The following is a 22,475-nucleotide window of genomic DNA, read 5'->3' on the forward strand; positions in this document are numbered from 1 at the left end:
CACACACAAAATTAGGGGGTATGCCAAAGGAGCCAACTGAAAGAGCCAACTGAAAGAGCTCCCAATGGCCAAAGCTGGAACAATTTGAGCAGCAAAATAGTATTGGATTATAATCCCAAACATAAAGTATCCATGAGCCTATGGTCATATAGATGAATATAGAACAAATAAATAAAGGGGGGAGAATAGACAAATAGTTTGTGCAGAAGAATTCCAAATAATCTGTGTAGATACTCTGCTCTCAAGAAGGTGAAGGATACCTCCCCATTCTGTAAGTATGGACTGTGCATAGTGACTTCCTTTCAAAGAAGAAGGTACAAGAAAGGGGAGAAAAAGACTAAAATTACAGTGGAGAAACCGGACATTGACATCCAGGTGATTGAGGTTAACCTCAACATTGGTAAGTCATGCGATTAAAACGGCTCTTTACTTCTGGGATCTTTCAATCTAATCATGAAAAAAACACTAGACAAATTCCAGTTGAGCCACATCCTCCAAAACACTTGCCTAGTACTCCTCAAAACTGTTGCTGGGCACAGTGTGTCACACCTGTAGTCCCGGTACTTTGGGAGGCCAAGGCAGGAGGATCACTTGAGGCCAGGAGTTCGAGACCAGCCTGTCCAACATGGGGAAACCCCGTCTCTACTGAAAATACAAAAAACCTTAGCCCGGTGTGGTGGTGCATGCCTGTAATCACAGCTACTTGGGAGGCTGAGGCAGGAGGATCACTTGTACCCGGGAGGCAGAGGTTGCAGTGAGCGGAGATTGCCTCACTGCACTCCAGCCTGGGCAACAAGAGGGAGACTCTGTCTCAAACAAATAACACTGTCAAGTCATCAAAACAAGGAAAGCCTGAGAAACCGTCACAGCCAAGGAGACATGACTGCTAAATGTAATGTCTTACCTTGGGTGGGATCCTGGAACAGAAGGGCATTAAGTTAAAAAAACCAAGGAAATCGGCCGGGTGCGGTGGCTCACGACTGTAATCCCAACACTTTGAGAGGCTGAGGCAGGTGGATCACCTGAGGTCAAGAGTTCGAGACCAGCCTGGCTAACATGGCGAAACCCTGTCTCTACTAAAAATACAAACATTAGCTGGGCCTGGTGGCGGGCGCCTATAGTCCCAGCTACTCGGGAGGCTGAAGCAGAAGAATTGCTTGAATCCAGGAGGTGGAGGTTGTGGTGAGCCAAGATTGTGCCACTGTGCTACAGCCTGGGTGACAGAGTGAGACTCCATCTCAAAACAAACAAAAACACTAAGGAAATCTAAATAAACTATGAAGTTTAGTTAATAATATTGTGCCATATTGGTTCATTCATGGTAATAAATGTACCATTCTAATATAAGATGTTAATCATAGGAGAAACTGGGGTATGTGGGAATTTTTTTTGCTGTCATTGCAATTTTTCTACAAATCTAAAACTATCCTAAAAATCTTCTTTAAATAAAACAGGTTCCAAGGCCGTACCCACAATGGTTCCAATTCTGAGTCTGTGGTGGGTCACAGGAATCTGCATTTTTAAAAAACAGAACCCTATATAATTAGGATGCAGCCAGACCTGGTGGCTCATGCCTGTAATCCCAACACTCTGGGAGACCAAGGTGGGAGGACCGCTTGAGCCTAGGAGTTAAGGACCAACCTAGGCAAAAAGCAAGACCTTATCTCTACAAAATTAAAAAATTTTTAAATTACTCCTTGGGAGGCTGAGGTGGGAGGATTGTTTGACCCCAGGAGTTTGAGGCTGCAGTGAGCTATGATCATGCCACTGCACTCCAACCTGTACGACAGAGTGAGACCCTGTCTCATCTCAAAAAAAAAAAAAAAAAAGTAAAATTAGGATGCAGATAATCCTGGGACCACAGTTTGAGAAACCGCTATTATCTAGGGGGTTGGCTGAGCCGAGCAAGGCATAAGAAGCCTTCCCCCCGACTCTCTTCATACATGAATAGACTTGCCTGGACCACCTACTTGTGGTTGCCACTGTGTCCTGACCACAGAGCAGGTGGGGGTGAGCCTGCATTACCACAAGCAGTTTTGGTTCCGTGTCTGTCAAAGCAACGCTATGTAAAAGCTTCTGTTTAAGCTGCTCCATTTCAGGGTAATTTGTCATGCAGCAACAGATAATATACCCCTCAGCCTTTTCAACCAGGGAATTTTTTTCCATTTCCAGAGTTCATTGGATTTATTTAGGATGGGATCCAAACAATATTAGCAATCACATGACAGCTTGTTAACTAGTAGCCATTCAGTTCTTCTGGTGCACTCTCCTAAGTGCTTAATTTAAATTTTATTTCTATTTATTTATTTTGACATGGAGTCTCGCTCTGTTGCCCAGGCTGGAGTGCAGTGGCGCGATCTCTGCTCACTGCAACCTCCACCTCCGGATTCAAGCAATTCTTGTGCCTTAGCCACCCAAGTAGCTGGTATTACAGTCACGCACCACCACACCTGGCTAATTTTTGTATTTTATATTTTTAGTAGAGATGGGGTTTCACCATCTTGGTCATGCTGGTCTTGAGCTTCTGACCTCAAGTGATCCGCCCACCTTGGACTTCCAAAGTGCTGGGATTACAGGTGTAAGCCACGACGCCTGGCCATAATTTACATTTTATTTAACTGATAGGTTGCAGGGGTTGAGGAGGGGCAATTTTCATCCCATTTTACAGATTGAGAAAACTGAGGCTCCCACAGGGAAAGTGATTCGCCCTAGTTTACAAGGAGGTAAGAGGAGCCAGGATGGAATTGAGGTTCATCTGACGCCTGAACCCTTTCCCTTAACTGCAGTGTTCCAACTGCTTCAAACTCAGTGTCCACCTCTGCCCCACTCCCAGCCAATCTTTAAGCCTTAGCTGATAGGTGGGCCCTCTGTGAAACCTTCTGACACTGCCGTCTACTTTCCCAGCTCCCCGTCATAGACACGATCACACCCTGATGCAATCAGTCCTCTGCAGTCAATTCCCCATCTGAGCTAATGGCATCAACTACAGCTGCTCAGGCTCAAACCTGCCCTGCCGGCCTTGATCTGTCCTTTCCTTGACCACCTCCCACTGATGTGTGAGCCACTGACAACTCTGTCGCCCAGGCTGGAGTGCAGTGGTGCGATCTTGGCCCACTGCAACCTCCACCTCCCAGGTTCAAGTGATTCTCCTGCCTCAGCCTCCTGAGTAACTGGGACTACAGGTGTTCACCATCATGCCTGGCTAATTTTTTTGTATTTTTAGTAGAGATGGAGTTTCACCATGTTGGCCAGGCTGGTCTCAAACTCCTGACCTCAAATGATCCACCTACCTTGACCTCCCAAAGTGCTGGGATTACAGGTGTGAGCCACTGCGGAGCCTACCTTTCTTTTCTTTCTTTCTTTTTGACGGAGTCTTGCTCTACCAGGCAGAAATGCAGTGACGCAATCTCAGTTCACTGAAATCTCCGCCTCCTGGGTTCAAGCGATTTTCCTACCTCAGCCTCCCAAGTCGCTGGGATTACAGTCACGTGGCACCACACCCAGCTAATTTTTGTATTTTTAGGAGAAATGGGGTTTCACCATGTTGGCCACGATGGTCTTGATCTCTTGACCTCATGATCCACCCGCCTTGGCCTCCCAAAGTGCTGGGATTACTGGAGAGAGCCACTGCACCTGGCCATGGAGCTGCATCTTGAGTGGTCTAGGCTAACTGTGGTCATTTCCCTTCTCACTAACAGGGATCAGTTTAGAAGCGAACACAGGCTCAATGAGACATCCGGGCATCTGTTGGGAGCTGTTAAAAGTTTTCCTCACTCTTAAAAAGGGAGGCGGGGAAGGGGGCTGTTTTCTCTTCCCTGCCCCCCCGCCCTGCCCCTGCCGGTCTGGATTTTGGTTCGAGGTTATTCTTGCCTCTGCTGGAGCCCTGGTTCTGCCCCTGCCCCTGCCAGGGGTCCCTGATTTCAAGGCTGAGCCCCCACTGGGATAGCCAAACTCCATGATTGTTTAAATCAACACCAACTCTTCTGTCATAGCCAAAAGCATTTCCAGTATCATGACCTAAAATCACCTTGTTTGCTTATTATTACTGCTACCTTCCTGCTCCTACAAGGGAAGGTCCGTGAGGAAAAGGGCCTCTCTTGCTTCACTATCCCTGTTGTACGGATTGGCAACGTCCAGTGCATTCTACAGCAGGTGCTTCGTAGATGTTTGCTGAATGAATGTCCAAATCAACATGCCCCTCTTCTCCCCAAGGCCCAGCCCCCAGGGCGGCCACAGCTGACTCACCTCCTGGCCTTAGCACATGTTGGGGTTCCTAAGCCTTTATTGGATCAATAGGCAGGGAAGTCAAAGACAGCGGCTCAAGAACCCAATTTAATCAGAGTTACGAGTTGACACGTACAAAAAACACTGAACAATGCAGAATTCATTGCAAGACTAGGGACTGAATCTGGAAGGTAGAGTGCCCACCCCAGGGAGGGGCCCAGCGTGTTGGAGATATCAAGGTTTTTTCCCACTGATTCTCTACGTCTTGGCCTTATCTAACACATGAAACCAAACCCCACAACTGAGGCTAAGATTTAAGAGCTACCCAGAGCTAACTTTTCCCCTCCCCAAGCCTCCCTGCTCTAGAAGTGGAAGGGAAAGAAGGGGAGAGACTATGAACCTAAGGAGAGTGGAGCCTCCAGCGCCACCGGACAGGGACTGCATAGCTGTCCGACAACTGAGCTCCTCCTGCCTATCTGTGGCCAAATGCCCTCCATGTTTGCAGGCAGGTTGGCCAACGGGGGACATGGAGGGTGGGGGGAGGCAGAGGGGTGCCCCAAACGCCCTGGAGAGGCTGAAGGGAGGAGGGGCAGCACTGGAGGCCCCATTCGGACTTGCTGCCACGGGAGTCACCACTGCAGGGGGCCGATGTCAGCTCCCAGCTCCTTTTCCTTCAGCTGGAAGGGCTTCACCGGCCACTTCACCCTGATGATGGGCTCCACGTGGTCCTGAAGGCGGTGCCGCTTCATGTGGGCATTTCGACTTTTAATCTTGTCAAACACCCTGAGGAGTCGCCAGAGGACATGGGGTCAGAGCAGGGAGGAAGGGATCACAGGGGCTGAGGCTGGGAGCCCTGGGAGTGTTTCCAGGAGAAAGCTGGGTACCTTTCACACTCTCTGCATGGAAAAATGCCCTGGCTCTCCGCACTTCCCGACAGCTCGGGGGTCCGCTTGGGGACTGCATTTGGGCTGGAGCTGAGGATGGACTCCCTCCTATAACTCTTGGTCTTTATCTTTAACTCAGGAGTTGGATGGTGGCTGGGTCTCTCCCGAGGGCTGCATGGGACCTGCAGAGGGAGCAAAAGTGACATAAGGGTGCTGACCTGTCCTGCTGTAAGAGAGACACAGAGCTGGGGGTGTATGTGTCTCCTGCAGGAAAACCCTTCCATCAGGAGCACCCTCGCCCTCTGACCCCACCCTCCAACTCAACCGGCAGCAGGCACTGGGAGGAGAGACGAGCTCCCGACACAGCCCCGGTTCCTCTACCTTTTCCTCTGTCCTTTCCACTTCCTCCGGCTCTCTCTTGACCCTCTTTTCTAGCCCTGGGGCTCGGCCACAGTCAAACTTGATCATTTTTTTCCAGATGTAATAATACTCAACGCACTGAGCTACCGTCTTTGTCTGGATCTAGTGAAAGAAAACAAGCAGGCTGTGGCTGTGCCACACGGGCCCTGGGAGTGTGACCTTGCCATTGGGCCGGCCGCCTCCTTTGGAAAGCCCTCTGGAAGCACCTCTTCGTTTGGCTTGGCGTTACCACTCACCACAAAGGCACAGGACCACAAAATCCTTCCTGAGGACGAGAGCATTCAAAGTGGAGCCACACAGTAGCCACCAGTACCTAAGCCTGCACACTCTGAGCAGCCATTCCAGCCCAGGAATTCTTTTCTAAGGAAGATGCGCACAAAGGTCCCACCAGGGACGCTAACTGCAACATCATGCTAATTAATCGGAATGCCCTCTGCAGGCAGAATACCATACAGACATTACAACAGCTAGGCAGAGCCTCTAAAGTCTTGGTAGGAAGTGACTCACTCTAGAAGAAGGGGAGGTTTTGAGTGCACACTGTGAACCTAGGGGATTATTTTCCCGTTCCTCCACTAAGAAAGGATCCCACTAAAAATAACTTCTGTTAAAAACAAAAGAGAAGCTGGGCTTGGTGGCTCACGCCTGTAATCCCAGCACTTTGAGAGGCTGAGGCAGGAGGACAACTTGAGGTCAGGAGTTCGAGACCAGCCTGGGCAACATAGCAAGACCCCATCTCTACAGAATTTTTAAAAAATTAGCCAGTCATGGTGGTGCATGCCTGTGGTCCCAGCTACTTAAGATGCTGAGGTGAGACGATCGCTTGAGCCCAGGTGTTCAAGGCCGCAGTGAGCTTTTTTTTTTTTGAGACAGAATCTCGCTCTGTCGCCCAGGCTGGAGTGCAATGGTGCGATCTTGGCTCACTGCAACCTCCGCCTCCCAGGTCCAAGTGATTCTCCTGCCTGAGCCTCCTGAGTAGCTGGGATTATAGGTACCCTCCATCATGCCCACCTAATTTTTGTATTTTTGTAGAGACGGGGTTTCACCATGTTGGCCAGGCTGGTCTTGAACTCCTGACCTCAGGTGATCTGCCTGCCTCAACCTCCCAAAGTGCTGGGATTACAGGCCTGAACCACCGCACCTGGCCAGCAGTGAGCTATGATAGTGTCACGGTACTCCAGAGCGAGTATCTCTTTTTTTTTTTTCACTGCAACCTCCATCTCCCAGGTTCAAGCGATTCTTCTGCCTCAGCCTCCTGAGTAGCTGGGACTATAGGCGCGCACCACCGTGCCCAGCTATTTTTTGTGTTTTTAGTAGAGACGGGGTTTCACCTTATTGGCCAGGTTGGTCTCGAACTCCTGACCTCGTGATCTACCTGCCTCAGCCTCCCAAAGTGCTGGGATTACAGGCGTGAGCCACCGCGCCCGGCAAGTGTCTCTTAAAAAAAAAAAAAAGGAAAAGTTTAATTGCTCTAGGAAGAAAATTTCTCGGGAAATTAAATTGGCTATTGAGCTAACTCCAGAAAAGACATTCTCCACCCAAATGTTTTTCAGCTTTGTGAGTATTCACAAACAAGGAGTCAAAACAGCACAAACTCTGCCTAAGAGACATCACTAAGTTTAAAAAAAAGTGGGACTTCTGCTTCTGAACAAGATGGAGCAACAGAACCAGATTTACCCTCTCATCCAAAACAATGAAAACACAGAGTCAAAATATAAACAATGTTTGGCAAGACACCAGGCGTCATTCAACAAAGGGCAGTGAATCCTGACAGGAAGCAAGCTGCCACTGCTCCGGCTTATCAACTTGTGTTTCCAGGCTACCATCCAGGCAGGGGCAATTTAGGCAGAACCCAGCAGGACTCAGGGAGCTGAGGTGGAGCACAGTGCCCCCGGAGACCACAGCGGTAGAGCCCACAGGACAGAGTATGGCAGAGGAGAGAGCTACACACAGAACATTCCAGAGATGAGGAGCAAATTTCCCCCAAGGACTCAGCCAAAGACTGCCCAGCCCATGCATGGGAAGAGACCAGCCAAAGCTGGGTAAAGAGCCATCCAAAAGGATGAGAGGGGAAAGTGCCTGCTGCTCCTACAGGGCCAGGAAGAGTGCCCGTTCCCACAGCCAGAGTGGGAAACCTTATGATGCAGGGGGCACTGGGTAGGGTAGTGACACACTCTTGCCTCAGTAAGAAGAAATAATCAGCCTTAGAGAAGAGCTATGCTGGTCCCATCTAAAAAATCTAAAACTGAATCTAAAAGTAACTGTGTCCCAGAACAAAACCAAAGAATATTTATAAGGCTTCAAAAATATCCAGCATCCAACAGCTAACATTCACAATGCCTGTGATCTGGTGAAAATCACCATGCATGCTAAGAAGCAGGATAACATGGCACATCAGGAGGAGAAAACCCAATCTATCAAAGTCAACCCACCATAGACACAGGTGTTAGAATGAGCAGGGAAGGACATGAAAGGTTACCATAACTGTTTAATATACGTTCAAAGAGTTATGCCAGAGGCCAGGCGCGGTGGCTCACTTGTAATCCCAGCACTTTGGGAGGCTGAGGCAGGAGGATCACCTGAGGTCGGGAGTTTGAGACCACCCTGGCCAACATGGGGAAACCCCATCTCTACTAAAAATACAAAAAATTTAGCCGGGCGTGGTGGCGAACGCCTGTAATCCCAGCTACTCAGGAGGCTAAGGCAGCAGAATCGCTTGAACCCAGGAGGTGGAGGTTACAGTGAGCTGAGAGCGTACCACTGCACTCCAGACTGGGTGACATAGCGAGACTCCGTCTCAAAAAAAAAAAAAAAGAGTTATACCAGAGCTACGTGTGATTGCACACACCTGTAGTCCCAGCTACTCAAAGCTGGAGGATCACTTGAGCCCAGGAGGTCAAAGGGTGCAGTGAACTATGATCACACCCCTGTACTCCAGCTTGGGTGACAGAGTGAGATCCTAGATCTTAAAAGAAATAAGAACCAATAAAACCTTCGAAACACTGCTAAGAGAAGTTAAAGATGATGCATAGAGACACAGCCCCTGTTCATGGGTCAGAAACTGAATGTTGTTAGAATGTCAACTCTCCTTGGCTGGGTGCGGTGGTTCACACCTGTAATCCCAGCACTTTGGGAGGCTGAGGCAGGTGGATCACCTGAGGTCAGGAGTTCAAGATCAGCCTGGCCAACATGGTGAAACCCTGTCTCTACTAAAAATACAAAAATTAGCCAGGAGTGGTTGTGCGCACCTGTAATCCCAGCTACTCGGGAGGCTGAGGTACGAGAATCGCTTGAACCCGGGAGGTGGAGGTTGCAGTGAGTGAAGATCACGTCACTGCACTCCAGCCTGGGCAACGAGAGTGAAACTCTGTCTCCAAAAAAAAAAAAAAAAAAAAGTCAACTCTCCTCAATTGGCCTATAGAGCCAATGCAGTACCAATCAAAATCCTAGCAGGTTTTTTTTTTTTTTTTTGGTAAAAATGGATAAGCTACTTAGAAAGTTCATATGGTAATACATGATTTCAAGACTTAGAAAGCTACAGTAGTAAAAACAGTATGGTATTGCATTTTTTTGTCTTTTCAACAAAAGGTACAAATGAATATCCACATGCAAAAAATGAACTTTAACTCATACTTTACACCATATACAAAAATTAACACAAACTGAATTGTAAACCTAATTGTAAAACCTAAAACTATAAAACTTCTAGAGAAGGCCGGGCGAGGCGGCTCACGCCTGTAATCCCAGCACTTTGGGAGGCTGAGGTGGGCAGATCGCGAGGTCAGGAGATAGAGACCATCCTGGTTAACACGGTGAAACCCCATTTCTACAAAAAATACAAAAAATTAGGCGGGCATGGTGGTGGCGGGTGCCTGTAGTCCCAGCTACTCGGGAGGCTGAGGCAGGAGAATGGCATGAACCTGGAAGGCGTAGCTTGCAGTGAGCCAAGATCTCGACACTGCACTCCAGTCTGGGTGACAGAGCGAGACTCCGTCTCACAAAAAAAAAAAAAAAAAAACTTCTAGGGAAAACAAGGGGAAAATCTTTGTGGTTGGGTTAGGCAAAGAATTCTTAGATACAACACCAAAGGCACAGTCCATAAAAGAAAAATTAATAAATGACTTCATCAAAATGACAAACTTTTTCTTTAAAAGACATTGTTAAGAGATTAAAAAGCTACAGATTGGGAGAAAACATTCACAAAGCATGGATCTGGATAAATGACGTGTCCTGAATCGATAAAGAACTGCTGCAACTCAATAATAAAAACACAGCCGGCTCGGCACGGTGGCTCATGCCTGTAATCCCAGCACTTTGGGAGGCCTAGGTGGGCAGATCACCTGAGGTTGGGAGTTCGAGACCAGCCTGGTCAACATAGCAAAACCCCGTCCCTACTAAAAATAGAAAAATTAGCCAGGCATGGTAGCAGGCGCCTGTAATCCCAGCTACTCAGGAAGCTGAGGCAGGAGCATCACTTGAACCTGGGAGGCAAAGGTTGCAGTGAGCATGGATTGCGCCACTGCACTCCAGCCTGGGCAACAGAGTGAGACTCCATCCCCAAAAAAAAAGAAAACACAGACATCCCAATAAAAACAATATGCAAGAGATATGAACAGACACCTCACCAAAGAAGGCATACAGACAGCAAACAGGCCCATGAAAAGATGCTCAGCATCGTCAGTTGTGAAGGAAACACAATGCGATGCCACCACACTGTCATGAGAATGGCTGGAATTAAAAGGACTGGCCCTACCCAGGGCTAGCGAGTTTGTGGAGCAACTAGAAACCTCATTTCCTGCCGGTAGGAATGTGAAATGATACAACTACTTTGGAAAATTGTTTGGCGGTTTCTTAAAAAGTTAAGCATACACCTACTAAGTCATTCCATTCCTGGTATTTACTCCTCTAGAAAACAAAGTATATGTCCATACCAAGACTGGTACCTGAATGTTCATAACGAATTTATTTATAGTCATCCCAAACTGGAAACCACTCAAATGTCCACCAACAGGCAAATGATTCCTTAAACCGCGGTACATCTGCCCAGTGGAATACTATTCAGCAGTGAAAAGGGGAGACCTATCAATACATGGAACATGGATGAACTCAAAATCATGATGCTGAGTGTGAGAAGCTGGACCAAGTAGAGTCCATACTGTGTGACTCCTCCATTTATAGCAAACTCTAGGAAATGAAAACGAATTTACAGTGCCCTGGCAGATCAGTGCTGACTGAGGACAGGGGGTGAAATGGGGAGTGATTACTATGTGGCAGGAGGAGATTCAGGGCTGAGGGACATGCTCATTGTCTTGACTGTGGTGATGGTTTCCCAGGTATAGTATCAATATGTCAAAACTTAGCAAATCTTATTATACTTCAATTATATGCAATTTTGTGTATATCCAATTTTTTTTTTTAGAACAGAAAATATGCAGCAGGACATTATATGCAGTGAGATCTCATCCTTTGGCTTTTCCTGGGGTGGGGAGAGTCTCATTTTGTCGCCCAGGCTGGAGTGCAGTGGCGCAATCTTGGCTCATTGCAGCCTTCACCTCCCAGGCTCAAGCAATCCTCCCACCTCAGCCTCCCGAGTAGCTAGGACCACAGGCACACGGCACCATGCTAGGCTACTTTTTAACTTTTTTGTAGAGACAAGGTCTCACTATATTGCCCAGGCTGGTCTTGAACTCCTAGCCTCAAGCAATCCTCCCACCTTGGCCTCCCAAAGTGCTAGGATTACAGGCGTGAGCCACTGCACCTGACCTCATCCTTTTTTTCTTTTTTTGAGACGGAGTTTCACTCTTGTTGCCCAGGCTGGAGTGCAATGGCGAGATCTCGGCTCACCGCAACCTCCGCCTCCCGGGTTCAAGCAATTCTCCTGCCTCACCCTCCCGAGTAGCTGGGATTACAGGCATGTGCCACCACGCCCAGCTAATTTTGTATTTTTAGTAGAGACAGGGTTTCTCCATGTTGGTCAGGCTGGTCTCGAACTCCCAACCTCAGGTGATCCACATGCCTCGGCCTCCCAAAGTGCTGGGATTACAGGCATAAACCACCACGCCAGGCCTTTTTTTTTTTGAGACAGAGTCCTACTCTGTTGCCCAGGCTGGAGTGCAGTGGCACAATCCCCACTCACTGCAACCTCTGCCTCCTGGGTTCAAACGATTCTCATGCCTCAGCCTCCTAACTAGTTGGGATTACAGGCACTCACCACCATGCCTGGCTAATTTTTGTATTTTTAGTAGAGATGGGGTTTCACCATGTTGGCCAGGCTGGTCTTGAACTCCTGACCTCAAGTAATCCTCCCGCCTTGGCCTCCCAAAGTGTTGGGATTACAAGCGTAAGCCACCACGGCCGGCCCTTATCTTTTTTAAAGTACATGCATACCTATATATATAAAATTTGTACAGACAGAAATGCCTGTTGCTTTGTGGAATAGGTAACAGAGGTTGCCAAGCAGAAGTAGGACTGCGGGGAGGGGCATGGAAAACTGTTGTGTGCAGGTGATGCAGGTCTGTACCATCTGGAGCTGTTCACGAGGATGGCTTCTTGACATTGTAAACTGTCTACAGTGAGAGTGCTGCCACAGGCAGGTGAGGGTGGGGCCCTCCGACCCCCGACCAGCCCTGCAGCTCTAGCTTGTCTCAGCTGTGTGAGGCAGGGCCTTGGACACCAGCCCACGTTCACTTTACCGTCTTGTGTATCAAGTAGAAGTCCTTCTTGTGGGCATAGAACGCCTTCTTAAAAAGCCTCTTCTCTATAGGGGTCCAGACGTCTGAACCTATCAAAGAACACAGCCGACAGGGGGAAGGCCATTTGTCCTGGGACCACAGCCATGGCTGAAATGCAGACCAGCTTCCCTTTTATAGCTGCCATTACTGAGTACCAATTATGTGCCAATCTCATAAAAAACTCAAAAAGTCTCCAGAAGGGAGGGACCACTACTAGCCCCACTTAACAGATGTGGCAACTGAGGCTTCAGTCTCTTGCTAAAGGCAGGTGGGGGCCCTGGCATCCTGTTTCCAGAGCTGATGTGTTCAGCCACTGAACCTAAGCTCATCTTCCCTCCCCCTGGCCATGATCAGTCCCCTTCCAGCTGGGCAGAGTCCGTAAGGAAACCACTGGGAAAGGGTGAAGCAGGATCCCACTAGCGGAATGTGGCACCCACTGAGTCATCCTGACAAGGACAGGCCCTCCTGAAAGGCAGGCAAAGGCCCTGAGGAGAACTCCAGAAGGCAGGGGCAGAGCTTGCAACAGAGCTGGCCGATTCATAGGGGTCTCAGCTGGGCCAAACCAGCCCGGCATCCTTTCCCCATCACCTGTGTAGCGATAGTCAGCGAGCAGGTGTGTCCATGGCTTCTGGGGCCCTCGGAGCAGGAGAGTCTCCAGGGCGACCTGCAACAAGAGGAGCGACAGGCTGCCCAGGACCAGGTGGGGGAAGAGGACTACTGGCATCCTCCCATTCATCTGAAAAACACTTGTCCCTAAAGACACTGCCTGTCCCAGGGCTATTCAAAGTTGCCCTGGATGGGCCGCCAGCCTGTGAACTGTCTGTGCGTGCATCAACTGTGTCACCAGGCACACCACTGAATGCAACTGAAGTTATTTTTTCACAGCAAGCCTATCTTGACGAAGGAGACTGTGTGTGGATTTATTCTGGCACAAGCTCCTTATTCCCTCGGGGACTGGCATTTTGAGGAGTATAACCCTTGCGTAGGGCCCCATTTTTATTTTCTTCATAGCATTAGTCAATAGCTAACAATTGAAAACATTTTATTTTATTTTTAAAGATGAGGTCTCACTATGTTGTCCAGGCTGAGCTCCAATTCCTGGGCTCCTTCAGCCTCTGCCTCCCAAGTAGCCAGGAATACAGGTGGGTACCACTGTACCCAGCTAGCTAACAATTTTCTTTGGTTTTTTTTTTTTTTTGAGACAGAGTCTTGCTCTGTCACCCAGGCTGGAGTGCAGTGGCATGATCTTGGCTCACTGCAGCCTCCACCTCCCCAGTTCAAGCGATTCTCCTGCCTCAGCCTCCCAAGTAGCTGGGACTACAGGTATCTGCCACCACTCCCTGCTAATTTTTTTTTTTTTCTGTATTTTTAGTAGAGACGGGATTTTACCACGTTAGCCAGGCTCGTCTCGAACTCACGACCTCAGGTGATCCGCCCGCCTTGGCTTCCCAAAGTGCTGGGATTACAGGCGTGAGCCATGCACCCGGCCTAGCTAACAATTTGACTTTCCTAAAATGTAAGCCCCCTGAGGGCAGGGATTTTATCTCGATCACTAGTGTAAGCCATCATTGCAGGGTTTGCATAATTTGTGGGCCCACTGTAAAATGAAGATGCAGGACTCCTTGTTTAAAAAGTATTAAGAATTTCTTTTTTTTTTTTTTTTCTTTTTTGAGACGGAGTCTCACTCTGTTGCCCAGGCTGGAGTGCAGTGGTGCGATCTTGGCTCACTGCAAGAGGACTACCGGGCACCACTTCCCAGGTTCAAGCAATTCTCCTGCCTCAGCTTCCCAAGTAGCTGGGATTACAGGCGCCCACCATCATGCCTGGCTAATTTTTTTATTTTTAGTAGAGATGGGGTTTTACCACGTTGTCCAGGCTGGTCTCGAACTCCTGAGCTCAGGTGATCCACCCGTCTCGGCCTCCCAAAGTGCTGGGATTACAGGCGTGAGCCACCGCGCCTGGCCAAGAATTTCAAGACAGAGACAGCAGAGCATTAAACCAAGCGTGGAGCCCCTCAGCTGGCCCTGGCCCCAGTGCCTACAGTACAGGCAACCAGCAGGTACCCGATAAATATGTACTGCCACTCTGCTGAGGACCTGCTATATGTCAGACACTGCCTCTCAGGTTGGTGAAAAGCAAGACCATGGCATGACTCTTAGATCCTTAACACAGGCAATGTGGCTCTTCCTCTCCCGCTCCTCACAGTTAGACTTTTAATTTACTTTCTAACACCCAGAATTGTGAGGGGGGGTCCTTGGAGTAGGTAGAGGCATTTATGTTGCATCAGAGGTTTGTATATATGAGTTTTCAATCGAAAGCTAAAACTCAAGGAATTAAGTAGATGAATGCAGGGCCTGAGCTGGGTCTTCAGGGCTTCCCTTCTCCAGTGCCCCCTAAGATCTCAGAGGAACCCCTGCGCTTGGTTGTTGCCCCAGACAAATAGCTATGAATTGGGCCCACGTCTTAACATTCCCCTACAGTCCATGCACAAGGACCACTGCAATCCCAAAGCCGCTGTGGAGGAGGTTGGGTGGCCTTCTTCCAGCTTCCATCCGCTCTGAACCCCCAAGCAGATGGCATGTCACATGCACCTAGAACCCTGGGCCCCAGGAAAGCAGGGAGGGTCCCCTTGCTGTGCCTCACCTGAACATTGCCCTGAGCCTCGTGCAGGCAGTGCAGAGCGAGCTCCAGGTTGGTGCCCCCTCCTGGCATCACGCTGGAGCACGCCACATTGCAGAGCTCGGTCACTGTTTCCAAGAAGGACATGAGGAAGAGGAGGCACACAGGAGTCATCAGGTGCTAGGGAGGAACCTTTCCCAAGAGACAGCAGAGAGGGGGTGCCTTCCCCTTCTCTCCTGCATCTCAGGGAGGGACAAGGAGGAAGAGCAGAACCCTGTCCCTGGCACCCGCTCTTGATGGCCTGACCAGCCACCATGTGATAAAAGAGGTAGGGGAGGGAGAATGCAGCAGGGAAGAAGCAATGCTGGCCAAGAGTCAGCTCCCTCCCACACCCAGGGGACACTGCTTCTTGGATCCAGCGGTCAGGAGCTCGAGACCCAGGAGGAAAAACACCCTGGAAATGGAGGGGGAAGAAGGGCCCTTAGGAATTTAGCCCCAAAGCCTCAGCCACCTCTATCCTGTGTCTCTGGGTTGATCATCATATCTCCCCATGGCTTCCAGACCAGAGAAGCTACATGCTCGTCAATTCCAGCCAGGGATCTCTCCTGGAGTTCCGGGATCTCTGCCTGAAACCGGCTTCCTATATTGATATGTCTGAAATGAGGCCACACATACAGATAAGGGAGACGTACAAACATGACTGAGATGGGAAGTGAAATGGAGATGCTCTGTATGCCGGGCTCTTGGGCCACAGCCTGCTCCATGGAAACCCTCTGCTGTCGCAGGTGCATCAGGTACGTGCTGTCCCCGACAGACGCACACAGGCATTTCAGAAACGTCTGCAGGGACACTTCCTCCCTTCCTCTGTTTTCCTTCATTGCCACATTTCTCTCTCAGGGTCAAGGCAGGGGAGGTACAAGCTGACACCCGGCATGTGTCTATGTCCACACCACAGCCATCCAGCCACATCCCTCAGGCATGCTTGAGTCCCACTCTGTGCCATCACCAATTCTACCTGGAACCCCAAGGTCCAGGGCATTCTGTCCCCATGTGCCACATACATATTTCTAGAAGGAATAATTTTGGGGGATTTTCATATATATATATATTTCTAAAAGGAATAATATTGGGGGATCTTCCTACATATATTTGGAAAAATCTACCACTTCACGCCTAGGGAGCCTACGTGAGTAAACCTGAACCCCCCATGGGAAGAAGGAACCCTTGGGAAAAGTGACACTAGAACTCAAGGTGGGGTAAAAGCAGCTTCACTGGAAAGGACCCAACTTACGGCTCAATGCTGATCTTGGTGTCATCCTTCACCACACAGATGCCAAAAGACCCATCCACTTGATCTAGAAAGCACAGAGTGAAAAGGCTCAAGAAGACAGACAGCAGGTAACCGACAGGGTCCTCTGCCTGCCTGTGTGGACGCAGCTGAAAGCAGGGTCTTTAAGATCCCATGGGTTGGCCGAGCGCAGTGGTTCACACCTGTAATCCCAGCACTTTGGGAGGCCGAGGCGGGAGGATCACGAGGTCAGGAGATCAAGACCATCCTGGCTAACACACAGTGAAACCCTGTCCCTACTTAAAATACAAAAAAAGTAGCCAGGCGTGGTGGTGGGTGCCTGTAGTCCCAGCTACTCGGAAGGCTGAGACAGAAGAATGGCATGAACTCAGGAGGCGGAGCTTGTGGTGAGCCGAGATCGCGCCACTGCACTCCAGCCTGGGCGACAGAGCGAGACTCCATCTCAAAAAAAAAAAAAAAAAAAAAATTCCATGGGAGACGGCAGCACTTCAGAAAAGGTAGAGGAAGGAACTCTAACAAATTAACTCATGACAAGTATATGTATATATAAAAACAGCACACTAAAGTCTCTGGAAATTGTCCTAAGGTCATTCAGCACTTGGAGAAATATTCATTAAAAAAAATCAACTAGGCCGGGTGTGGTGGCTCACGCCTATAATCCCAGCACTTTGGGACACTGAGGCGGGCAGATCACTTGAGGTCAGGAGTTCAAGACCAGCCTGGCCAACATGGCAAAACCCCATCTCCACTAAAAATACAAAAATTGGCTGGGCGTGGTGGCATGTGCCTGTAATCCCAGCTACTTGGGAGGCTGAGGCAGGAATCACTTGAACCCGGGAGGTGGAGATTGCAGTGAGCCGAGATTGCACCACTGTGCTCCAGCCTAGGCAACAGAGTGAGATTCTATCTCAAAAAAATAAAAAATAAAAAATAATCAACTGAATATTGGTAAGAACAAGAGGCTATTGCATCTGAGCTGTGACCTGCTCCCTTACCCAGCCAGCTCCCAGCTCCAAGGGTTCTACTCCAGGTAGGTGCAGCCCAGACAGGGGCTGCCTCTCCTGTCAGCTCCCATGCTTAAAGAATTAAAGGAAGGTACAGTGACAATTTCTCATCATAGACAGAATATCATTAAGAGGTAGAAATTATTAAAAAGAGAGAACCAAATGGGAATTCTGGGGTTAGAAAGTAAAATATTGGCAAGTGAAGCTGTTGAGGAAAATAATAAAATAACCAAAATGGGGCTCAATAGGTTTGAGTTGACAGGAAGAAAATAATCTGTAAACTTGAAGACAGATCAATAGAGACTATGGAATCCGAAGAACGAAGAGAAAAAGAATAAAGAGAGCCTCAGAGAAATGTGGGATACCATTAAGTACAACAACTACATGTAACAGGAGTACCAGATGGAAAGGAGAAAGAGACAGAAAGAAATATCTAAAGAAAGAGGCCTGGTGCGGTGGCTCACGCCTGTAATCCCAGCACTTTGGGAGGCCGAGGTGGGCGGATCACCTGAAGTCAGGAGTTCAAGACCAGCCTGGCTAACATAACAAAACCTCATCTCTACTAAAAATACAAAAATTAGCCTGGTGTGGTGGTGCACCCCTGCAATCCCAGCTACTCGGGAGGCTGAAGTGGGAGGCTAACTTGGGAGTTAGAGGCTGCAGTGAGCCAAGATCATGCCACTGCACTCCAGCCTGGGCGACACAGCAAGACTCTGTCTCAAAAAAAACCCTTCCAAACCACCCCCCAAAAACAAAAAAAAACAAAAGTTAAAAGCTACAGTAATCAAAACAGTGTGATACTGTCATAAAGATAAGTATACAGATCAATTCAATAGAATTGAACACCCAGAAATACACCCACACGTTTATGGTCAATTGATTTCTAACACTGAATTGTGCTGAGTCAATTCAATGGGAAGTCTTCAAAAAATGCTGCTGGAAGAACTGGATATACACATGCAAAAAAATGAATTTGGACCTTTACCTCGTGTAATATATAAAAGTTATCTTCAAATTGATTACAGACCTAAACCTAAGAGTCAAATTTACAAAACTCTTTTTTTTTTTTTTTCTGTTGCCCAGGCTGGAGTGCAGTGGTGCCATCCTGGCTCACTGCAACCTCCGCCTCCCGGGTTCAAGCGATTCTCTGTCTCAGCCTCCTGAGTAGCTGGGATTACAGTGCCCGCCACCACACCCGGCTAATTCTTTTGTATTTTTAGTAGAGACAGGGTTTCACCATGTTGGCCAGGCTGGTCTTGAGCTCCTGACCTTGTGATCCGCCCACCTCGGCCTCCCAAAGTGCAGGCATTACAGGCATGAGCCACTGCGCCTGGCCCAAAATTACAAAACTCTTACAGGAAAACAAGAGTGACTCTTCATGACTTGGGTCAGGCAAATCTTCACATATAACACCACAAGAACAAGTAACAAAAGAAAGGAAATTGGGCTTCATGAAAATTAGAAACGTTTGTCCTGCAAAAGGACCACTTTACATCTAGTAGGATGGTTATACTTAAAAAGATAGACAATAACAAGTGTTGACAAGAATGAGGAGAAATGAAAATGCTCATATACTGCTACTGGAAATTTAAAGTGGCCCAGCCATTTTGGAAAACAATCCGGCAGTTTGTAAACAGTTAAATATGGAGTTACCATATGACCCAGCACTACACTCCTAGTTATCTACCCAGGAGAGCTGAGAACATAAATCCACACAAAAACCTGTACATACGGCTGGGTGTGGTGGCTCAGGCCTATAATCCCAGCACTTTGGAAGGCCAATGCAGGAGGATTGTTTCACCCCAGAGTTTTTTTTTTTTTTTTTTTTTTTTGAGACCAAGTTTAGCTCTTTCGCCCAGGCTGAAGTGAAATGGCACGGTCTCGGCTCACTGCAACCTCCGCTGCCGAGACCAGCTCGGTCGGGGAGACCCTAACCCAGTGGCACTAGAGGAATTAAAGACACACACAGAAATATAGAGGTGTGGAGTGGGAAATCAGGGGTCTCACAGCCTTCAGAGCTAAGAGCCCTGAACAGAGATTTACCCACATATTTATTGACAGCAAGCCAGTGATAAGCATTGTTTCTATAGATTATAGATCAATTAAAAGTATTCCTTATGGGAAACAAAGGGATGGGCCAAAGTATAGGGATAGGTCTGGCTAGTTATCTGCAGCAGGTGCATGTCCTTAAGGCACAGATCGCTCATGCTATCGTTTGTGGTTTAAGAACGCTTTTAAGCGGTTTTCCGCCCTGGGTGGGCCAGGTGTTCTTTGCCCTCATTCCGGTAAACCCACAACCTTCCAGCGTGGGCATCACGGCCATCATGAACATGTCACAGTGCTGCAGAGATTTTGTTTATGGCCAGTTTTGGGGCCAGTTTACGGCCAGATTTTGGGGGGCCTGTTCCCAACACTGTGCCCTCAGTTCAAGCGATTCTCCTGCCTCAGCCTCCTGAGTAGCCGGGATTATAGGCACCCGCCACCATGCTCGTCTAATTTTTATATTTTTAGTAGAGATGAGGTTTTGCCATGTTGGCCAGCCTGGTCTCAAACTCCTGACCTTAGGTGATCCACCCGCCCCAGCCTCCCAAAGTGCTAAGATTACAGGCATGAGCCACCATGCCTGGTCCACCTCAGAGTTTGAGACCAGTCTGGGGAACATGGCAAGACCCCCCTCCCTACATAAAAACAATTACAAAAAATTAGCCAGGCATGGGGGTGCATGCCTGTAGGCCCAGCTATTCTGGAGGCCGAAGCAGAAGGATCAGTTGAGCCCAGGAGGTTGAAGCTGCAGTGAGCTGTGATCATACAACTGCACTCCAGCCTGGGTGACAGAGTGAGACCTTGTCTCCCAAAAAAACCCAAAAAATTTCTGTATGAATGTTTATGGCAGCATTATTCATAATAGCCCAAAGTGGAAACAACCCAAATGTCCGTCAACTGATGAATAAACAAAATGGGGCCCATCTGTACAAGAGGAAAATGTTCAGCCATAAAAAGGAATTGAGCACTGATATGCACTACGATATGAAGGGACTCTGAAAACATGCCAAGTGAAATAAACTAGACACAAAAGGCTGCATATTGTATGATTCTACTTACATGAAATGTCCCGAATAGGCAAATCCAAAGAGAGAAGGCAGATGAGTGGGTGCCCAGGCTGGGGGAAGAAGGGACTGTGGGGATACGGGCGGAGTCACTGCTAATGAGCTCTGGCTTCTTCTGGGGATGCTAAGCGTGCTCTAAAATTAAGACTGTGTGATAGTTGCACGGCCTTGTGAATATCCTAAAAAACACTGCATACTATAAATGGGTGATTTGCATGGTATGTGAAGTACAGCTCAATAAATCTGTTAGGAAAATTACATAGGCCAGGCCAGGCGCAGTGACTCACACCTGTAATCCCAGCACTTTGGGAGGCTGAGGAGGGTGGATCACTGGAAGTCAGGAGCTCGAGACAAACCTGGCCAACATGGTGAAATCCCATCTCTACTAAAAATACAAAAATTAGCCAGGCATGATGGCGCATGCCTGTAGTCCCAGCTACTTGGGAGGCTGAGGCAGGAGAATTGCTTGAACTTGGGAGTTGGAGGTTGCAGTCAGCCAAGATCGCGCCACTGCACTCCAGCCTGGGTGACAGAGTGATACTCTGTCTCAAAAAAAAAAAAAAAAAAAAAAAAAGGGAAATGACACAGACTGGACAGGGTGGCTCACACATTTAATGCCAGTACTTTGGGAGGTCAAGGCAGCAAAGTCACGAGTCCGGGAGCTCGAGACCAGCCTGGACAACATAGCAAGACCTCATCTCTACGAAAAATAAAAAATTAGCCAGGTGTGGTGATGCACACCTGTAGTCCCAAATATTTGGGAGTCTGAGGCTGGAGGATCGCTTGAGACCAGGAGATCAAGGCTGCAGTGAGCTGTGATCAAGCCACTGTACTCCAGCCTGGGTGACAGAGCAAGACCCTGCCCCAAAAAAGAAAAAGAAAATGACACAGAAGGGCAGGCAGAAGCATGGTCAGGCTAAATGGCCTCTACATTTTCTTTCGGGCTGTAAAATTCTATGCACTAGAAGGCACTTAGATCAGTCCTGAGGCGCATCTGAATAGCAAAGGAACACACAGACTAGGTACACCCAGGCAGGAGACAATCACTGAACCCAATGCTACAAGGGAGAGTGGCTGTGGTCCGCAGGCAATCCACCCTGGGATCACAGAGTGAGTGCCCCAGCCTCACTCACCGAGCATGGAGCTGATAAGCTGGTCAGGGCTGGCCTGAGTGGACGTGGAACAGAGGGTGTTGAAGTACACCCCAGAGCCCTCCCGGATGGGGCTGAGCATTGGGGGCGGTGTGTAGGGGGAGCACTGGAATAAGCCCTTCAGGAGGCGGTCCACCAGGAACATGGGCGACCGCAGGCGGCTCTGGTGGCATCCTGCAGGGCCGGGCTCCCCAGCCGTGGAGGGTGGAGGAGGGATGAACAGCCCCTTGGGTGGGGGCCGCTTCTTCCGCTTTCTCTGCTGGCTGCTCTCCTTGCTGTCTCGCTCCTCCCCGTCTTTCTCTTGTTCCTGAAGAAGTTTAGAACCACAGGTGGTCGCCTGAAGCCGCCTACTGCACCACTCCATCTCCAGGATGGAAAGAGAGCAGGAAAAGGAGACTGGCCAGAGACAGGAAACTAGGAAATGCATGCCCGGCGAAGGAGGCCGGCCACACCTGGGCCAGACCTGAGGTACTGAGCCTGGCGATGATCTGGCTGCAGCCTTCTCCTGCACCCACTGCCCCAGCAGAGCCCCTGACTCTGTGTGAGAACGGCCTCAATCATTAAGATGACTGGCCCTTAAAAAGAGAGAGATCCCCAAAGATAGAGTGTGACGGTGACAAGAAAGAAATGCTGCTCCACCCAAATGACAAGCACCCAAATGACCCAGCCACTGACTCAGGGGACCTTCAGGTCCATGGACTCTGTCCCCGAGTCCAGCAGGAGCTTCTCCAGTAGGGGGTCCTCCAGTACAGGCTGCAGAGACAAGCCCTACGAGACTGATCACTCGTAACTCACCATGCTCTCTCTCGCCTCCACAAAATCTCCTCTCCGCTCTGCCAGCCCTACTCTTCCTCATCCTCCAGGTCTCAGCTCCCATACCTCCTCCTCCAGGAAGCCCTCCCTTACCTCCTCAGGCTGGGTCAGGAGCCCCCTGGGAACTCTCTGGGCTCCCTCTGCTCCCAGCTCTGCCTACTCTGGGTTGTCACTGTCTGGGGACACGCCTGTCTCCTCCACTGGACTGGGAGCCCT

At 49.0% G+C, this 22,475-nt stretch overlaps 1 protein-coding gene across 9 annotated transcripts in view; it reads right to left on the reverse strand.

Moving 5' to 3' along the window:
• Positions 1-4,319: 4,319 nt before the first annotated feature.
• ZNF541 (zinc finger protein 541) overlaps positions 4,320-22,475 on the reverse strand; it is a 53,084-nt gene continuing 34,928 nt past the window's right edge. For 4 of the 9 annotated variants that reach the window (XM_054540815.2, XM_054540812.2, XM_054540814.2 and 1 more), the window contains 9 exons: positions 21,429-21,753; positions 16,167-16,230; positions 15,387-15,529; positions 14,900-15,003; positions 12,845-12,920; positions 12,218-12,306; positions 5,490-5,630; positions 5,109-5,290; positions 4,320-5,007 (listed from right to left, as the gene is read on the reverse strand). In XM_054540815.2, the coding sequence (XP_054396790.2) occupies positions 4,854-5,007; positions 5,109-5,290; positions 5,490-5,630; positions 12,218-12,306; positions 12,845-12,920; positions 14,900-15,003; positions 15,387-15,529; positions 16,167-16,230; positions 21,429-21,753 (1,278 nt within the window). In that variant the 3' untranslated portion in view covers positions 4,320-4,853. Of the gene's footprint in view, positions 5,008-5,108; positions 5,291-5,489; positions 5,631-12,217; positions 12,307-12,844; positions 12,921-14,899; positions 15,004-15,386; positions 15,530-16,166; positions 16,231-21,428; positions 21,754-22,475 lie in introns of those variants that run through there. The other 5 variants (XM_054540813.2, XR_008516653.2, XR_008516652.2 and 2 more) reach the window with 5 other exon arrangements.

This window comes from Pongo abelii, chromosome 20 (assembly GCF_028885655.2).
Source record: "Pongo abelii isolate AG06213 chromosome 20, NHGRI_mPonAbe1-v2.0_pri, whole genome shotgun sequence".
Taxonomy (NCBI): Eukaryota; Metazoa; Chordata; class Mammalia; order Primates; family Hominidae; genus Pongo; species Pongo abelii.